Consider the following 19,256-nt stretch of genomic DNA (forward strand, 5'->3'; position numbering starts at 1 on the left):
CAGAACTGGGGGAGGCCTGAGCCAGGTGGAGGAGACGGTCGACGTCGTCCCGCCACTGCTTCAGGGCGTCTGGCGAGGCTGCCTCAGCCGGGGGGTTGCGAAGCAACTCCCTAGCCGCTGCCAGCGCTCCGCCGCTCGCAACCTGTGAGGGGGCCCTTGATGGGCGCCCTGACTCTTGCCGGCGAGCGGCGCGCGCCGCCGCCAGTGGTGGCTGCTCCACAGGCACAGTTGCCCTGGAGCACGAACGCGAGAGGCATGTGGCGTGGAGGATGCCACACCCTCCGTCATCTCCATGTCGTCCACGCGAACCATGGGGACGAAGAAGAGATGAACTGCGACCAGCTAACTCTCCCCTACCTGGTGCGCCAAATGTCGTGGTGCTGCTAACCACAGCCGGGTGGCGGAAGGCACCCGCCCTAGCCCAGAGGGTGTGTACTCGGGGGGTAGCTGGTCTTAGATCAATCTCACTCAAGAACACGATGAACACGGCAGGATTTAGAGTGGTTCGGGCCGCCGGAGCGTAATACCCTACGTCCACTGTGTGTTGTATTGTCTTCCCACGAGAGTGAGAAGGTTGCGAGAGCTTGAGTCCGTCTGGATCTGTCCTGTGCACAGCGAGCGCCTCTGTCGGTACCCCAGGACTGGGGTACCCCCTCTTGCTGTGTCTAGGCAAGAGCCTTAGTAGTCATCCTTGACTACAACCAAACAGCCGGACCCCTGCGGTCCGGCGTCCTGTCCTCCCGACAATGGTCCGGACCCGTTCCACGGCTGGGGAAGGTCCGGGGACACCACGTGTCCCAGGAGAAACAGGCGCTCAAGCGCAAGCAGCCGAGGCTCCGGACCTCCCGAGGAGTCCGGATCCCCGCGGGGTCCCGGACCCCTCATAGGGTCCCGGACCCCCCGCATAGCAATCGGACCCCTCTCCAAGGGAAGATTTCGACGCCCCGCCTCAGGATGGTCCGGGGCCGACACGTGTATGAAGCCCTTGGCCTCCATATTGAGGTTCACCTACCTTCGCATTCATTGCGGTAGGTGGACGTCCGCATTAATATAGCAGAAGCCGAGGCGTTTGACTAGTCAGGGACACTATTGATCGCGTATTACCAAGGTAGTGGGGGGACTGGCGCCGCCCACGCCGCGTCTGCCAGTCTGCCGTAACAGATGGATACGACGGCTCGGCTTCGCCCTTTATGACGCTACATAATAGCCTCAGCAGGCCACGCCGCAAGCTACGCTACTCCAACGGGCACCTAGCTGACGGGACAAGAAAAGACCCCCCCTGTGTCAGAGGAGCAGCAGTACGCATATCGGAGGGAAGATTCGCTACCGCTGTAGCCACAGTCACGTTGGGCCCACCTGTCGGGGCATCAACGTTCTATGTATCCGCTCCCCCTTGATCTATAAAAGGGGGGGCGCCGCTAGAAATCCCCGGGCTGAGCAAGAGCCAAGGCCAGCAGAGGATAGGTTCATACACACTACTAAGAACAATACATCTCCCAGTGGACGTAGGGTATTAGGCTCCGGCGGCCCGAACCACTCTAAATCGTGTGTTCTTGAGTCCCCTTGTCCCAGTGTAGATCCAGCCCCATCGCCTAGTACTTCCCCGAGTACTCCCTCACTGGGAATAGGCGGGTGCGTTCCGCCACCCGGCTGTGGGTACCCCTAGAATCCCCACGACAGCCTCCCTTTTATATCTCAAGGGGGTGCGTACACAGCCGTTAGGTCCCCGACAGCTGGGCCCAACATTGCAGTATAAAACAACGTACTGTTCATACATTATGGCGTCGCAGGCAAAGGAGATCTCTCTCTTGGATTCCCTCGCCTGCTCCCGGAGCCCTTCGTCCATCATGTCCTGGCGTTGTCTTGTCAGGACGGGGCCTGTCGTAGCTAGTGGTACCGCCCGCCACGTTGCTTAAGCGGGTGGTGTAGCTTGCGGCGTAGGCGGCATGATGGAAAAATGTCGTGCTGTCGTATCCATTTAATGCTGCAGGCGGGCTCTGCGCGGGTGCGGCACAGGCGGCTGCACTGTGCTCCTTGGTAATACGCGGTGCTCAGCGAGGCCTGACAAAGGCTGTCTCGCGTACCGCGGCGGCAAAGCACGCCTTGTCCACCGCATTAAATGCGGTAGGTGGGCGAGTCTCTCTGCGGAAGACTCGCGCACGATCCCGCGCCTTCGGGACACGTGGCGGTTCCGGACCCCTACACGGTGAGGGGAGTCCGGACGGGCGCAGGAGGTCCCGGACCCCTATGGGGGTCCGGGCCTCGGCGGTCAGCCCAAAGCTTCCCTTCCTTAGAGACACGTGGCGTCTCCGGACCCATCCCCAGGCGGGGAATGGTCCGGGGCCGTTGGCCTGGTGGGGGAAAAGCCTGGCCCGTGGGACCTGGCTACTCCGTCCGACCCGTGCTGTTACGGATAACTACGCGGGTCCTGCCTTGCCGCAGTAAGAGTGGGTATCCCTGCTATAGGGTACCGACAGTTATATTCCCATTTGCACATGGAGATTGATTAATATCATGTGACCTCATTGATGGATGGATGGAGGGAGTACCTTTAGGCTCATTCCTTTTGGATTTTCTGAGAGTACAGATATCAAGAGGCTCCGCACTTCATTTGTATTGTCATCAACACTTGCAGAATGAGCACTTGCTCGGCGATTTATTCCTTTAGACATCTTACTTGGTGTTGCTTTCTCAGTTTTATTGTTCTCCTCTTTATTCAAATCAAAAGGTGTTATGACTTCATTATTTGCATCTGATCCAACAGGAAATGAAGGAATACTAGTTCCAGGTTGTTCAGGAGAAGGTGCCGGAGAAGTTGAGAAATTTCCTTTGGGAATATTGCTAGATAACTTCACTTTAGAAACTGATTTGGTCGGGGCGATAACAGCAGCTGGAGCAGGCAATGAACAATACAGAGAGTTAATTACAACAAAACAAAACAAAAACAGTAATGCGGAATAATATGATACAACATGATCCGAACCTTTATTCTTTTTAAAAAATTCATTCTTCTGCTTCCAGTGCATCCTCCGCATACTGCCTGGAAAAGACAACAGCAATAAATAGTAAACAGCCTCTAACAAACATTAGCCAATTCAGAACTAATATTTGCTATTGCACAGAGAAAACCAGAGCCCATTTACTATCTGATACGAGGAAATTAAACATACGTTGAATTTGCTTATAACAATCACACAACAATGCATATTTCTACTATGAATGAATGAAAGCTAAATCGAGGTACAGATAATAAACTAATAATATAATGTTAAAATAGAAAACATAAATCAAAGTACACACCTTCGACAGCTGCTGCAGCCATTGACTTGGCCTGACTCTTGACAGATGGATTAGCTGGGTCCAGAACGATTGATCTACAGCCAGAAATATTACAAGGATACATAAGCAAAATTGAAGAAAACTACAATACCATAAAACAGAAATCTAAAAAATATACATATCAGGATTATCATAAATCAATAGAGACCAAGAGGGTTATGGAATGGGGAAAGCAGACAAACTTTCGAGATTTCGAGAGACGTTCAGCCTCCTCAGAACGCATTTTCACAAGGTTCTTTGCTGACTCATCCAAAATGCGTTGCACATTCACCTTGCGCCAAGCAGAGCCACACTCTAGAAGCAACCCATTTCCATCCTCTCCACTCTGGCGTTCCTCATAAATATCACACAATTCGCCGCGTTCAGATGCCCATGTGAATTTGAATTCTTTACCATTAACATCTATAACCTGGTGCAGGAAAAGATATTTGAGTAGTCACGCGAAACAACAAATGTACAGAATCAACTAAACATACAGGAGTAATTGACATGTTAAACAAATTTCTCTTGGCAAGTTGGCATAACAAATTAACAATCTAAGCTAGACCTAGTAGGACAATCTAAGATGGACCACTATCAACCTGAATTTCTTCAAAGCATCCTTCGCCATAGGGAACCAGCCAGTTCCCACCAGTCTCCACAATTTTGGTGCGGACTGGAAGTGCAATACAAAATGAATAGGCATATTTTCTGTTGTTTCAACAGTATAGTGGCATACTTGGTGGTAATTCCGTACATAAGAGAGACAAAAACTTCATAAGACACAGAAAAGAAAAGAAAAAGATGTATGCCTGGAAAGAAAGAGAACCATCCTATTTATATAAACCAAATGAGAGGCTGTTCCCTCAGAAGTAAGATATACAAACTACTGCTCCGCAGCACTAGGCTAAATGAAAATTAAATTTGACTTATTGTGAAGAAGGGGCGAAGCCAGGCCACAAGCTCACCAGGGTCATGTCTATCAAACGACGGGGCCATCAAGCACTATTAACAAATATGAAATATGAACAGTGATTTCCATTGCATTTTACAAAATTTGTTGGGGTCGGCGGACCCCGGTGAGAAGCTGCAGCTCCGCCCCTGTTGTGAAGTCTAAATGATCATTTTTGGAAAGTTTTGAGCAAGAATTAAGGCCTGTTTGTGTGTTGTGGTTTGAGAAACTGTGTATTAAGAATCTGTAGTTTGAAATCCAAAGACGTGCAAAACCACAGTTTAGGGAGTAAAAAAGAAAGGTCTAGAGTGGAGTTCCTAAAACTCCAACAAGACGACAGTTTTAGCAATACCATGACTTTCAAAAAGGTATAAGGTTTGTTACATCCAAACGCCCTCATGGTTTTCCAAAACCAAAATAATTTGTAAAACTTCAAAAACACTTTGCATCCAAACAGGGCCATAACAGATTAAAATCCAAAGTCATCGAAAAGGAAAAATCCAGAATCACATACTAACATAAAAATTATGTGTAGCATAAAAAATAACCAAACCATGGACAAATATGAACACCAAATGTAAAGTGATTTCAACTCGCGATCCAAATCAAATTGCATGAAATGACAAAAGAATCATCAGACAAGCAATGTGCTTGTTTCAGGCAGCCTAAAGTAAATCAGAATAGCTAGGAGTCCAAGGCCATAGTGCATGGAAAAAACAGATTACTAAGCTTGTTCCCAAGCAAACAAAAAATATATATATCAATAAGAATTATGAATATTGTGCTCCAACAGATCCAAATAACTGCAAAGCAATCAATGAGATCTTTGAGAGCAGAAGACACGGCAACGATATGCAAGCATGATTTGCACAAAATTCTAAAGTGAAAGGGGCCAACGAGCAATGCAAGCTCTTCACTGTCCTATATGAACCAAAGTAACCCAAAGACCGTGGCACCATATGAAGAGAACTATCTCTTTGAATATCATGTAGTAAATTTGGTTAGTATGAATGTATTACAGAATAAACTAACAAAAACCCAGTAAAAGTACTGCTCAATGGAAAACGTATATAGGATATACTGTAAGTGGAAAGCCTATCAGACTTGTTAGGTTAAAATTTGAAGGGACTCATGGAAGCAGAACTAAACGACAAGATGGTGCTCACGTTCTCCGACGAGTTGTACATGTTAGGGTTGAACTTGATGCGGGCGCCGCCACCAGCCTCCTCCGCCCGCCGGATCTCGTCGATGAGGTCGGGGGTCAGCCGTATTATAGCAGCGAAGGCGGGCGGCCCGCTGGACTCCAGGCGGAACCCCTCGTCACGCCCCGCCGGCTGCGCGGCGGCAGCGGAGGCGGCAGCGGAGGCGGCGGCGGCTCGACCGCGGGGAGGAGCGCCCATCCCGCTGATGGAGGTGCCGCCCCGGCCGCGGCCGTGGGGGGCCGGCGGGCGCTTTGACGCGCCGCCACCACCGCCGCGCCCACCGCCACGGCCGCCAAGCTTGTACATGGCCCGCGGCTCGCGGCGGCGCCGGCGGGAGGGCTGGTCGTATTGGGGCTCGCTGGTGGAGAGTTGCGAAGACGGACGAAGGAGAGGGCGCAGAAATCGTCTGAAATTTCTCCTTTTTTCTTTTTTAGTCTCGGGTTTTCCCTTCTGTATTTTCCTGCCAGACTTGTTTTTTCCCTTCTTTCTTCTGCCCTCGATCTGATTCAGAGCAAAGCAAGATACCTGTAGAGATTATAAGAATACGCCAGGGAAGTTTTAGCCTATAAAAGTATGCCGTTAAGTTCGTCACGTGGATGAAAACATGGTACAAATTAAAAATCTACTATTGACGCCCCGCTACAATTGTGTCAACTAGGTGTAAAGGATTCGGCTGGCTATAGCTGTTAGTTAGTACTAATTTGCTGTGATAGAAAAATACTGCTGACAGCCTGGTGGCTAATACTGATTTAGTGTGAGAGAAAAATACTATTGTTGGTTGCCAGCAGAACAGAGTGAAAAAGGCAAGTACATATACATACACAACTGATCACATTATCTCTGTTGTAAATGCATGTAGATTCTTTAATCAAGTTTAATCTATCTACCACATTAATTATTAAATATATGATGATATTTAGAACAAATTAATTAATTCAAAATTTTATCGAACTAGTAATTAGTTCTGGCGGTACATTTGCGTTATTGCACGGAGATCTAAATTATTCATCCACCCCGCGTGCAATGTTTATCCTAGTGAACCAGTGGGCATATGTAAGCAATTTCAAAGTGTAAAAAAGTTGCAATTTTTAAAACCATCGATCAATTCAAATTCCTATTCCACAACTATATCTCTTTCGAAAAGACATTCAAAACAAGATCCTATTTGTATATAATTCAGTAACATTTTTCAAAGACACATAAATTGCTTTGTGTATAATAAAAAATATCAAAATAAAATAGTTAAAATAATGCTCAACTTATATGCTAAAATTGCCTATTATTGTCCATGCAATAAACATTTACCTACCCAACAAAAGTTCTTTATCCCCATTTACTAACCACACCAAACAATCTATCTTCATAATATGAACATCACTATCCACTTAACTGAACACAACGTCTAAAGGAACATTTTGTAAAGCTATTAGCAATTTTCGCAAACACTATAAGAAAATTAGAATACACAAAAAGGTAGTTTCTCTCATAAAAAATGTATCGTTAAAACATAGTGGTGTGGGATCTTATTTTAAAGTTCTTATTAAAACAATACAATTGTGTAATCAGATTTGATTTCGATACTCGATTTTGAAACTACGACCCTTTTATTTTTGAAATTGTGTGCACGGCTATCCGCCATTTTTTTTATTCCTTAAATGTGCATGCATGTGTGTATATTATTCCCTTTTTCCTTCTTTCCTTCCCACTCAGTTTGTGGTGCCTGAAGCGCAATGCAGCATGTGTATGTGCAGTCGGGCAAAATCCCTTGATTAGATAGTTTCAGTTGGCCGTACATATGTAAATTAGCCACGTCATACTAAATATCATAAATCAAAGGAAACAGAGAAAACACATAGAAAGGGTTATGAATTCGCATCAATTGCGTCTAAGAAATTTAATTTAGTGGTCTTTCTTTCTTCTTCCCTCGCTCCTTTAAGAATTCTTTAAAAGCTCAAGACAAACCTTGTGTATACTATCACTCCGTTCCAAATTGTAGGTCGTTTTGTCAAATCTAGATACATAGATTTTGCTATGCACCTAGATAAACACAATGTCTAGATGTATGACAAAAATTATGCATCTAGATTTGCCAAAACGATCTACAATTTGGAACGGAGGGAGTACGCATTTAGAAGAATAATCTGTCATCATGGAATCATATTACGGCCCTGTTTGGAACCGCTCAACTCAGATTTTAAGCGAAATAAACGAAATAATCCCGCCAAACGTCCTGATTATCAACTGGCTTATTTCCAACGCCAACGCCAAAAAATCCTCCGTAGCACTGCGTTTTGAAACGCGGCTCGACCGTCGCTTCTCTGGAAACGCCAGGCTTTTTCCCTCAGAGACCCTCGCCCCTTCTCCCGCACCCGAGCAGATCTGGATCGGGGGCGCTGCCCCTCTCCCTCCCTACCGCCGCCCGCCGCCCCTCTCCCTCCCTACCCCCGGCCGCCGCCCCTCTCCCACCCTAGCGCCGGCCGCCGGCCTCTCCTTCCTCACTGACGCCGGTTCCGTCCCAGTCTGCCTCCCTGCTGCGCCCACCGGGAGGCGCCGCCGGCCTCCCCGACCTCCCCCTGGTGGGCCCGCCGGGAGGCGCCGCCGGCCTCCCCTCCTCCCTGCTGCGCCCGCCGGGAGGCGCCGCCGGCCTCCCCTCCTCCCTGCTGCGCCCGCCGGGAGGCGCCGCCGGCCTCCCCTCCTCCCTGCTGCGCCCGCCGGGAGGCGCCGCCGGCCTCCCCTCCTCCCTGCTGCGCCCGCCGGGAGGCGCCGCCGGCCTCCCCTCCTCCCTGCTGCGCCCGCCGGGAGGCGCCGCCCGTCTCCCCTCCTCCCTGCTGCAGCCGCCAGGAGGCGCCGCCGGCCTCCCCTCCTCCCTGCTGCAGCCACCAGGACGCGCGCCTCCCTCACCAGCAGGCACCACGCAGCGGCTCCCTCCTCAACACTGCTTCAAAGGTTAGCACAACAGCTCATGCCATGTGCATGTACTAATATTGATTTCCTAAGCTTTATGGCATAGAGTTGATTCTCAGAAAACAAAGCACAAATCTTACCTATAACAAAAGAATTGCATATTTAAGAAGTCAACAAGGACAACTTACAGAAAATGAGCCTAGAAGCCGATCTCTAGCTAGAATTTCTGGAGTTTTAACCCATATCTGCCAACAAGAAGAAACAATGTTAGCAACAAGAGTTAATTCTGCTGCTTAATGATGAGTTAACTATACTGAATTCCATGCATACGAGAATCCAATCAGCACTATACATATAAAATAAATCACATCAGCAAAGTGAGAGACCAGGACCCATCTAGACTACTGCAAAAGTTGTTCGGTGGCACTGGTTATATTCCTGATTGTGTGATTCCGGTAACTTCCCTAGATCATATTCCTTTCATCCTAGGTTATTTTACTAAAAGGATCACGGCCTAACCAAGCAAGTTAGCTTTTGATGATATATTGACACCTCATAGCAGAGTTCAGTCACAGAGGAGGGCATTTTAGTTAGGCGCGATTTTTGCTAACCAATTTAGTACCAGATCAAATACCAGAAACTGACGCGATCAACAGAAACATCTCACCTGTCCGTCATACCATCCCGTCTCCTCATCTGAACCAAATACGATACGGATTTCAGACTACAACAACACAAACTAACAGGAAGGCGAACAATTTATAGATGGAAAAAAGCAACAAAGGTTCCAGCTAGATGGGATGCATTTGCAGCCAAAGTGTTCAACGAAATATGTGTAGAAGAAGTCCTTGCCCATAACAGGCCACAACATTGCTTGAATTCCGTGGGTTATGCTAATTTGGTGAAGAAGTTTTTTGACCGAACAAAGAGACCATACTCCCAAGACCAAATGAAGAACAGATGAGATGTTCTAAAGAAGAAATACTCTCAGTGGAAGACCTTGAACATGAGAGCCACAGGATTGGGTAGAGATCCTGTTACTGGATGTATTTCAGCCTCGGATGAGTGGTGGGCTGACCAAAATGCGGTTAGTAGTTGTCATTTCGTGTTTTTTGTACATGCATTACTTGTTATTTTTTGGTGACATTCTAATTGCTCTAATTTCTGTTTCAGGCTATGCCAGGATGTATATCATTCAAAAATTCAGTTCTTGAGCATGAGGACATGATGCGCATAATGTTTGAAGCAATTAGTGTTACAAATGAAACTGCATATATTCCTGGAACTGGTCATGCGGGGGGAGAGGAGGAAGAGCATGATGATGGCGAGGATGGTGAGGCTGATGGTGAAGGCGAGAGGGGTGCACCACAGGTCACCCCAAGTGCTAACAAAAGGCCAGCTCCATCTTCAGGGAGAACCACAGGTTCCCCTTCTGGAAAGAAAAAGAAAACATATAGGGATACCCTTATGAGGAGGTTGGTGGAAACATATGAGAAGAAGGCCCAGAGTAGTAATAATTCAGCAACTTCTCATGTCATTGATCATGTTAGAGATGAGATTGGATCTATGTTGGAGCAAGTCCTTAATGATGGCACTGAAGAAGGGAGTGATGAGCACTACTATGCTACCCAACTTCTAAAAAACAAGGAGAACCGTGATGTGTTTATTACTTTGAAGACACCTTCTGGGAGACTTAATTGGCTGAGGAGAGCATGGGAGGACAGGAAGAACTAGTGATGTTCTTTTGTAATGAACCAATAATTCCTTGCATCATTTATTTGTACTGTAATAGACCATTAATTTATTTCCTTGCATCATTTAGTTGTACTGTAATGAACCAGTAATTTATTTCTTTGCTTCATTTAGTTGTACTGTAATGGACCAATAATTTGTTTCCAAGAATAATTATGTTGTTTCCCTGCTAAGATGAGCACATGTAATGCTTCTTGTGAGACTGAGGTGTCAGATGATGATGAGGATTTCATGGTTGCATATATGGCAATGGAATTAATGGGCTCACGTAATGGTGCACGGAAGAAGGTGGTGGATCCCAATATACCAAGGATGACTGGGATCCAGTGGGTTGAACTCACTTTAAATGACCGAGTTGAGTGCTACAACATGTTCAGAATGACAAGGTCAGTGTTCTATCGTCTCCATGATACATTGGTTCAGAATTATGGCTTGACTGCAAGTAGAGGTATCTGTACCAAGAAAGCCTTAGCCATGTTTTTGTGGGCATGTGGTCCACCTGAATCATTGAGACAACTCAAGAATAGATTTGGACATTCATTGGAAACTGTCAGTAGAAAGTTCAGTGAGGTGCTTCGCTGCATTTGTAGATTGGCAGTTCACATCATAAGACCTAAGGATCCACAATTTCGAACAATTCATCCAAAACTACAAGAAGCTAGGTTCTGGCCTCATTTCAATGATTGCATAGGCGCCATCGATGGAACACATATACCTGTTACCGTGCCAAAAAGTGAGCTACCAAAATACGTTGGCCGACATCATTATTCTTCACAAAATGTCATGGCGGTTTGTGACTTTGATATGCGGTTCACATTTGTTGTTACTGGTTGGCCTGGATCTGCTCATGACACTCGGGTATTTTTGGATACTTTAGTCACCTACAAGGAAAGCTTTCCACATCCACCTCAAGGCAAGTATTATCTTGTTGATTCCGGGTATCCTAACAGAAAAGGATATCTAGCACCATACAAAGGTCAAAGGTATCATGTGCCTGAATGGCAGCATGGTCGCCGCCCAGTGGGATTGAAGGAGGTGTTCAACTATCATTATGCATCCCTTAGAAATGTGATTGAGCGCTCATTTGGAGTTCTCAAGATGAAGTGGCGCATTCTCTTGAAAGTACCTAGCTTTCCAGTTAATAAGCAGTCTCAGATTATTGTTGCTTGTATGGCTCTTCATAACTTCATTAGAGAAACTGACATAAATGATGAACATTTCATAACCTATGTGGATGACATTCGTGACGAAGACCCTTCAGAAGATGCTAGCCTAATGGGGGATGATATAGATATGTGTGCCTTCCGTGATGAACTTGCTTCGGTTTTGGTTGGTTGATTTATTGTTGTAATTTTTAGTATTTTGTAGCATTTTCAATGGATCAAATGAGAGTTAATTTGACTTCTATTGTACTTTATATTTTTGTATAACTAGATTTCTATCTCAAACTTCAAAAAGATGCAGAAAATTGCCTTTACATCAGTGTTACAAACAAAAAATGGTATTATCAGCCTCAGGGGTATAGCAGTCATTTTATATACAGGACAGATAATCTACCAGCAATAATCAGGACAGCCAAACACCTTGCTTATTCTAGACAGCAGATTCTCCAGACCGCAGCTTATCAGATAAGCCTGCTCAGCTTATAAGCGAGTTTCAGAAAAGCGGTCCCAAACAGGGCCATAATCTACCAGCAATAATCAGGACAGCCAAACACCTTGCTTATTCTAGACAGCAGATTCTCCAGACCGCAGCTTATCAGATAAGCCTGCTCAGCTTATAAGCGAGTTTCAGAAAAGCGGTCCCAAACAGGGCCTACACCACAAGAATTGTATCACAGGATTGGTATATATATTAACTTGTTGTATTGATAAATGATATATACATGTTTGTTTGTTCCGTATTAAAAATTAAACTGTAGCCATGTGCTTTATCGACTGACATGATCCGTAGCTAGTGGATGCCTCGCTGCGTTTGGTTATCAGGTCGTCGTCAAAACTAGCAAACTCTTGAGTGAATTCAAGTAAACACATACGTGGACTATAGTTGGAAGACAGATGTGTTTATGATTATACACAATTCCCGTGTATCTTGTGCTTTCTTAACCCATGCGAGTTAACAAGGGCATCATCAGACACCCGTCAACGATGCGACCGGTGAAAACATTTTGCATATGCAGTATTTTGTGTTCTACGTAATCTGCTAGTATTTGTTGCAATTGCAATACCGTCTTGGCGTGCGTCAAACACAGAGAGAGAGGGAGAGGGAGAGAGAGAGAGGGGGTGGACGGGCGGACAAACCAAGCAGGGACAAGCAGTCGCGTACGGTGGCCTCGACGGGGGGAAAAGACCACACAGAGGGCAGGTGAGTGACGTCTTATCCGCCCCGGACCGCACCCACAGTTTAAGGCCTGTTTGGGACCGTATGAGCCAGAAACGCGAAAAAATCCGGAAAACGCCTCGCGGCGAACACGCGTCCGCCCACAACGCAAAACGCGGCAAAAAGATCTACGTGAGCCAGAATCGGAAAAGCGGCCTGAAACGAACATTTGTCTCCCACCTGAAACGAACATGGCATCATTTATGTCATTTCGAGTGATTTTAGTGATCGAATGATAACACAACACTTGGACTAATATGATTGTTGAGATGACCATTCTCAGGCTTTTAGATTCAAGTGATGATAAAGAGAAAGAGGAGATAGGCGTAGCAAGGCCCGAAAAGGCTGCCCCTAAGCTCTTCAGATCAGGAGCAACGGAAGAACCGATGCCTAACCATCGGTGCATCCGACGCTATGATGTTTGGTGCAGGAAGGAGTCGAAGCCAAGTCAGCCTATAGGCACCGGTTGAACCGACGGTCCAAGAAAGGGCATCGGTGCATTGGGCGTACTGTGTACCAGAGACGATATCAAGTGCACAGGAAAAATTTCTTCAGCACCGGTTCAACCGATGGTGCATCGGAGTATTTGCGTCGGTGCATTGACGTCAGCAGAAGAGAAGAAGGCTGTGAGTGATCGGTTTAACCGACGTGCAAGCATTGGTTCAACCGGCGGTCACTGTAGCAGCAGTCAGAAGTTCAACGGCTACTTCGTGTCTTAAAGTGACCGGATGAACCGACGCTACCCCTGCCAGAGGCATCGGTTCTTCCGGTGATACGCAGATTTTCTGCTGACCGTTGGAGCAACGGCTACAAGACTTGGTGGCCTATATATACGCCTCAGCCCGGCCATTTGAAGATTGCTGGAGTTGCTGGACATACCACACACACCCAAGAACATCTCTAAGCCGTACAAAAGCATCAAGATTATATCCTTAGTACTTAGCATACTTTGAGAGTGTTGTGTAATGGATTAGCTCTTAGTGAGTGAGATTGCAAGGCTTCGAGCCTTTGTGCTGTGGTTCATTAGCGAACCAAAACAAGAGCATGGTGCGCCGGCACCTTGGACGTGACGCTCGCCGGCAACGTCATCGAGCCTCCGACTTGGTGTGGAGCGGCGACGACATCTTTGTGCGGGGGATGTGGAGACCCCCATCATTTGTGGAGAAACTTCTTAGTGGAACCCGGGGCCAAGCTGACCGTGATTGTGTTCACGGAAGAGACTTGGTGGCCGAGTAGCAATACTCTTAGTGAGTGCTACAACAACATGGATGTAGGTGTGACTTTGTGGCTAACCGAACCACGGGATAAACACCCGCGTCAAGAGTTTGCTATCTCCTATCCCGCTTTTTAAGCTTCCGCATTTCATACCAGCAATTTGTGTGCCTTTACTTTCATAGAATAGTTTCTTGATAGGAAAGGTTATAGGTTGCTAAACTCTTTTGGGATAGGGGTTTCACACTAGAACAACCTAGTTGCACATTTAAATAGCATGTTTTAGTTTAAGTTTTGTGCAAACTAGTTGGAGCCGTATGTCTAAGGTTTTTAGAGTGTCTAATTCATCCCCTCCCCCTCTTACACTAGAGCACCCGTTTCCTCTCACCACCGTCCCAAACAGGTTCTTAGCGTCCTGAGACAGCCCGCGCAAACAATCGCCCCCGTCGTCCCAGGCTCCCAGCTGCGGCGCTGGCATATCCTCTTCCTGGCTCGGATCGGGTCCATCGACTTTGCATTGCAGCCGTGCTGATTGATCGATCAGCAGCCGGTGGAGTCACGAAACGGTTGAAAGGGCCCGGTCGCGGCTGGTGTGCTAGCGGACGTTTCGATGATGCCAAGCAGGTCCAGTTAATTTTTATTATCCTCAGATTAGTAGATTGCCGGTCCAAGGAGATGACTAGCAACGATGAATTGAGGGTGCTCTCGGAAGGCCGGCAACGGCCAATCGCGGGATAAAATGCTACCATTTGGTAGCTGCTGACGATCGGCAGCGCAAGTGCCGGTAGCGTAAACCGGATAACGGATGGGTACTCCTGCAAGTGGCAAAAGCATCTGTGCCTTTTCCCCACCCCTTTCCGGAGAAGAAGGTGGTGGCCTAGTAGCCTTTGGGACTTTGGGTTCCAGTACCGATTGCCCAGGCCAGACCCCATGCTCGAATCGTCACCGTGTGTAAAGACCATCACCGGCCAGATCCGGACGGGGCGTTCCGGTGCTTCGGCCACGCAGGGAGCGTCAGCAGCCGCCGTTGGTTCCCGGCCGGGCCCTGCCAGGTCAGAATCATGCGTACCAGCCTACCAGGCCGTACATGCGGCGACCAGACGTGTACCCCGTAGATCAGGGACGCGTTACTCGTTGGCAGTACGGTGTCGAGCCGAATCGCGTGACTCTGCGAACTACATTGCAAGTACTCCGAGCAACATTGATGGAGCTTTTCGAGACACAGATAAAAGTGGTGCCTGGGGTTTTCTGATCCGTGACTGTAATGGTCATGGTGTTCTGGCGGGTGCAGGCCGCTTGAGAGCAGTGCACGATGGAGTATAACTATTGAAACTGATTCTGCAAACCTAGTGAAAGCTGTTATGTCGAACGAGTTTGATCGGGCGCCCAGCGGAGTGATTTTCAAAGAACTGCGTGTGCTCTTGTCCCTGCACTTTGTTGCTTTGAGTTTCTTACATGTCCCTCGTACTTGTAATAGTTGTGCTCATGAACTTGCTCAGGTTGGTCTTTGTAGGGACCCGGATCAGCCAGCCATTTGGTGGGCATTTCTAATTCGCGCGTGCGCGCCAGGAGCGGTCCTGGCGATCGATCCGACAAGTTCCATCATTACCGGCTGTCCGGCTCCTCTCTCCGCAGTCCGCACATTCGTGACTCTCCACGGCCCACTGCACTGCAGACCCGTCCGGCCGTCCGAGTGTCCGATTCCCAAAGGGCCAAAAGCACAATATCCAACCAGGTGAACGCCCATGCACGCTGTGGCCCCCGTTCTCTTTTATCATTCCAATCAAAAAATATAAATGAACAAAAATGCAAAACCAAAATTTGTCAACATAAATACGAAAATATATGTGAAGATGAATCATTCAAAACAACTACAAAATGAAAAACATGAATATACACTATTTATTAAAAATTGTAAAAACATAAATTTACATATAAAAAATATATGCATAAAAGCATAAAAATATTTGCCTAAATTGCATGACACCAAAATTATGTGCATAAATTGTACTACAAAAATATGTACATAGACTTCTATTCATAAGTTATGCAAAAAAGCATAAGTTGTATCCACACATTATATGAAAACAAAATTTATGTTCATAAGTTGTGTAAAAAGTATTTACAAAATGTTATGAAGTAAATATATTAAGGAACAAAAAATCTAATAAAAAAGAAAAGAAAAGGGATGCTCGGATATGTCAGTACGGAGCACCACTTGCGCCGGCTGCTGCTGCTTTTATTTGGTGCCTTGGTTCCCGCGGAGAAAGGAAATGAAACCAATGTATGCTGTATGCATCACATACTCCAAAAAAAAAGGTATGCATCACATATGTGTGGCGTGTGCGAGCGTCCGCGCGGACGGTGCGGTCCGATCGGAAATCGAGCGCCCGCATCCCAGCCAACGCTCGCGCGTTTGTTTGGATTTGCGCCATGCAGGGCGGGTGCAGACTGCAAACAAGGTGCAGCAACCGCGTCGCAAACGAACGACGACAACCGGAACGGGAGGAACGGCAGAGTGTAGGAATAGCGTGGCGCAAGCATTCGACATTGATCACCTCCCAGTTTGTTCAGAATGTGGGCATCATCAGTCTTCGGGACAGGGGCAAAGAAGCCCACATAAATAAAACAACATAAATGCCCTTCGTTTTCACGACCGCCCAAGCACTAACCGGGAAAAATTGCAGGGCTTGTAAACTACCTACCCGCCTCTCCTACCACGGCCACGCCCGCCACGCCCGCCACCTCGGCCCCCTCCTCCGCGCCCTCCTCCACGGCCCCCACCGCCACCCTTGTGGTGGCCGCCGGACTTCTTGCTGTTGCCAATCTTCATGTCCTCAGGGAGAGGCAGGATGTTATCGACGCACTTGCGGAAGCTGAAGTCGTCCGCTGATCCGTCAACCCTGCGGACAAAGAAGCAGCGGCTTTGCCACACTGGGTGGTTGCGGATCTCAAATGCTTCAACTCCGGCCCCAATCTTCTTAGCAGGGTCAGCATGGCCTTTCTTCAGCAAGTCCTCCAGCACCATTTGTTCATACTACAAAAATTGAGATGCAGATTAGAAATCCATGTGTTGAAGAGAAGATGTTCATGGTGGTAATGATTATGGAGGTTAACTGTGGGGGCTTTCAAGATCAATGAAACTACCTTTGTGGAGCGCAAGGTCTAGTAATCTAGTGGCCATTATGTACCTAGTAATCATTTTCAAATGCCCAACAGCCAACCATTCCATCATCCAACTTCTTCCGTATACTAGATTCGAGAAAACTTAAATGCAGTCATATTGAAGTGTTTGACCTAAAAGCATTGCTTATTATTACGAGAAATTTTGCATCAAGTATCCGCCTAACCACATAAATCGTCCTTGTGATTTTTCAGTGCAACCAGATCACAGATACAATTTTATTATTTTCCCTTTAAGCTCCACATACACAAAGCAAGTGCAGATTATAATCTCATAAATCCTAAATGTGGTAAATGAGGCAAAAAAAAAAGCACAACTCAAACACAAATTAGAACAATATAGACAAACAAATATGATAAAAAAATACGTTTGAAAACAAAATTTCACCAATACCATATCGGAAAGGTAAAGTTTTTATCTAATTCTTTCCAGTTTCCATTTATGATATATATTGAATATATGAGATCCAAAATCCCAATGTTGTAAGGTCGTCAACTGAAGATGTAATCATGGTTAGTAATGCTTCACAAAAACTTGAAGGAATAAGTAAACGACCATGCTAGGACAGTGATTTCTAATTTTGTGAATAGAATAGCCAAAAGCTAAAACAGGAGCGATGTCCTCTTACTCAAAACACCAGAAAAGCACTTGGAACTCTAGAACAAAACTGAAAGACCATGAGCAGGCTGAACAAATTAAAGAACATATGAGGCCTAATACCTCAAAGTTCCCAGTGACTGATAGTGATGTTAAACACCAATGGATTACATAAACTGCTTACACTATGAAAAGGAAAATCTAATGAACCTCTAAAAACAATGCAAACATTCCAAGTAAATCAAACATAATAGGGATACTTACTTATATGCAACCCCAACAGATCAAGCCAAAGAAGCTAGAGGTCCTTTAGGGACACATGTTTAATCCAAAACTAACAGACCACACTAGTCACATGAGACTCAGACAAAGCTAAGAAAACATCAACAATGCTTAATCAAAGCAAGCGAAAGTGTTAAACAAGTTCCATAGTGATAATAGAACTACGGAAGAGCAAACTGCATCAAAGCATGCATAATACTATGCTAAAGGTTAAGATCTTTTTTAGCTCGTGCCGCAGCTTTGATGGATCAAATTAAAGGAGATGGAAGTCGCACGGCACAATAGAAGCTCCACTTTAGAACCCTGTAGTACAAACTAAGTAATTGCAAAAATCGCAGCCTTAAAATAGATTTACATGCCGAATAATTTCCATAACAGGAGTAAACATTGTATAGTACAAGTAAATGCACTCCCCGAACTCAATGAAGCTTATGGAATTTACCTACTGCCACCTTTCCACTACCGCAGCAAGGCTAACAATTCATCAGGCGAAACTAGACAAGGAATTAAGGCTAGCAACGTACAGGAACCATCTTCAGCGCAACCAGATCACCGCGAGGCTACGAGAGAGAATCAATCACCTTATTGAAGTCAAGCTGCGGCGCCCACGAGTGGAGCAGGGCGAAGAAGTAGTCGAACATCTCGACGGCAGAGGCGAACTCTTTCGGCCCCAGCTTCACGGGCTTGCCCTCCGCCTCCTCTCCCTCCTTTTCATCCTTCGTCTCCACCTCCTTTTCCTCCTTGGCATCCCCCTCCACCCTAGGCTTCTTAGCCGCCGCCGCGTCTTCCTCCTCCTCCGCCGCCTCGCCGCCCTCAGCGGCGGGATCACCCTCTTCCTCCCGCTCCCTCTTCTGACCAGCGGCTGCGGGCGCCTCGGTTTCCATCGCTGCGGCGGCGGCCACTACCGCCTCTGGTTCAGCCATATCGGAGACGCGTGGAAGGCAGAAGCGGAGCTCGAAGTGTCGGCGCCGGCGGTGGAGGCTGCTCCGGGTTCGTGTAGGGTTTGGGGTTGGGGGGCATCCGTTCCGTCCGAGGAGAGAGAGGGGTTAAGAAGACGGGGCCCCCTACGGCATTTTGGGCCGAACCCAGTGGTAAAGGCTTGACGCGGCCCAAAAGTGGCCCACCAGAGCCCACGGAGCCCGGGCGAGGAATCGGGTTCGTGAGCCACCGCCCAAGGCAAGGAAGGATCTGAGCCTTTTACCTGTGAGCCATTATGAAACTTGGCTCTAACCCTCAAGCCACTAAAATAAAGTTGCACACCTATAAGGACAAGTTGAAGTTCGTTTTACCCTGCAAGCCATTCCATCCAAACTTGGTGATAACAGACGTTAACTGAGCTGGAAAAATACTGGAATGCCCTTTGGCAGAGAAACAATGGAACTTTGTCTGTTCCCTTGGTGCCACTCGGTGGGCTCATTTTTTTTGGCACCAAATGTACAGCAGGGCTGTTGACGCCAAAGAAACAAGTTCTAGT

At 46.9% G+C, this 19,256-nt stretch overlaps 3 protein-coding genes across 3 annotated transcripts in view; 1 reads left to right on the forward strand and 2 right to left on the reverse strand.

The window, feature by feature from the left end:
* Positions 1 to 5,864, reverse strand: part of LOC120648242 — a 35,823-nt gene extending 29,959 nt beyond the window's left edge. The window contains exons 1-5 of the mRNA XM_039924974.1: positions 5,437 to 5,864; positions 3,522 to 3,748; positions 3,301 to 3,374; positions 2,984 to 3,040; positions 2,550 to 2,890 (exon numbers count right to left, since the gene is read on the reverse strand). Coding sequence (XP_039780908.1) covers positions 2,550 to 2,890; positions 2,984 to 3,040; positions 3,301 to 3,374; positions 3,522 to 3,748; positions 5,437 to 5,778 — 1,041 coding nt within the window. The 5' untranslated portion in view covers positions 5,779 to 5,864. The remainder of the gene's footprint in view (positions 1 to 2,549; positions 2,891 to 2,983; positions 3,041 to 3,300; positions 3,375 to 3,521; positions 3,749 to 5,436) is intronic.
* A 3,483-nt stretch (positions 5,865 to 9,347) lies between these two features.
* Positions 9,348 to 10,293, forward strand: LOC120647053. The gene is made up of 2 exons (XM_039923661.1): positions 9,348 to 9,463; positions 9,550 to 10,293. The coding sequence occupies exons 1-2, from the start codon at positions 9,383 to 9,385 to the stop codon at positions 10,108 to 10,110; spliced, it is 642 nt and encodes a 213-aa protein (XP_039779595.1). The 5' UTR covers positions 9,348 to 9,382; the 3' UTR covers positions 10,111 to 10,293.
* A 5,945-nt stretch (positions 10,294 to 16,238) lies between these two features.
* LOC120647054 (protein EMBRYO DEFECTIVE 514-like) lies at positions 16,239 to 18,815 on the reverse strand. The gene is made up of 2 exons (XM_039923662.1): positions 18,364 to 18,815; positions 16,239 to 16,756 (listed from the first exon to the last, which is right to left on the reverse strand). The coding sequence occupies exons 1-2, from the start codon at positions 18,703 to 18,705 to the stop codon at positions 16,421 to 16,423; spliced, it is 678 nt and encodes a 225-aa protein (XP_039779596.1). The 5' UTR covers positions 18,706 to 18,815; the 3' UTR covers positions 16,239 to 16,420.
* Between the last annotated feature and the right edge of the window lie 441 nt (positions 18,816 to 19,256).

Source organism: Panicum virgatum, chromosome 9K, assembly GCF_016808335.1.
Source record: "Panicum virgatum strain AP13 chromosome 9K, P.virgatum_v5, whole genome shotgun sequence".
Taxonomy (NCBI): Eukaryota; Viridiplantae; Streptophyta; class Magnoliopsida; order Poales; family Poaceae; genus Panicum; species Panicum virgatum.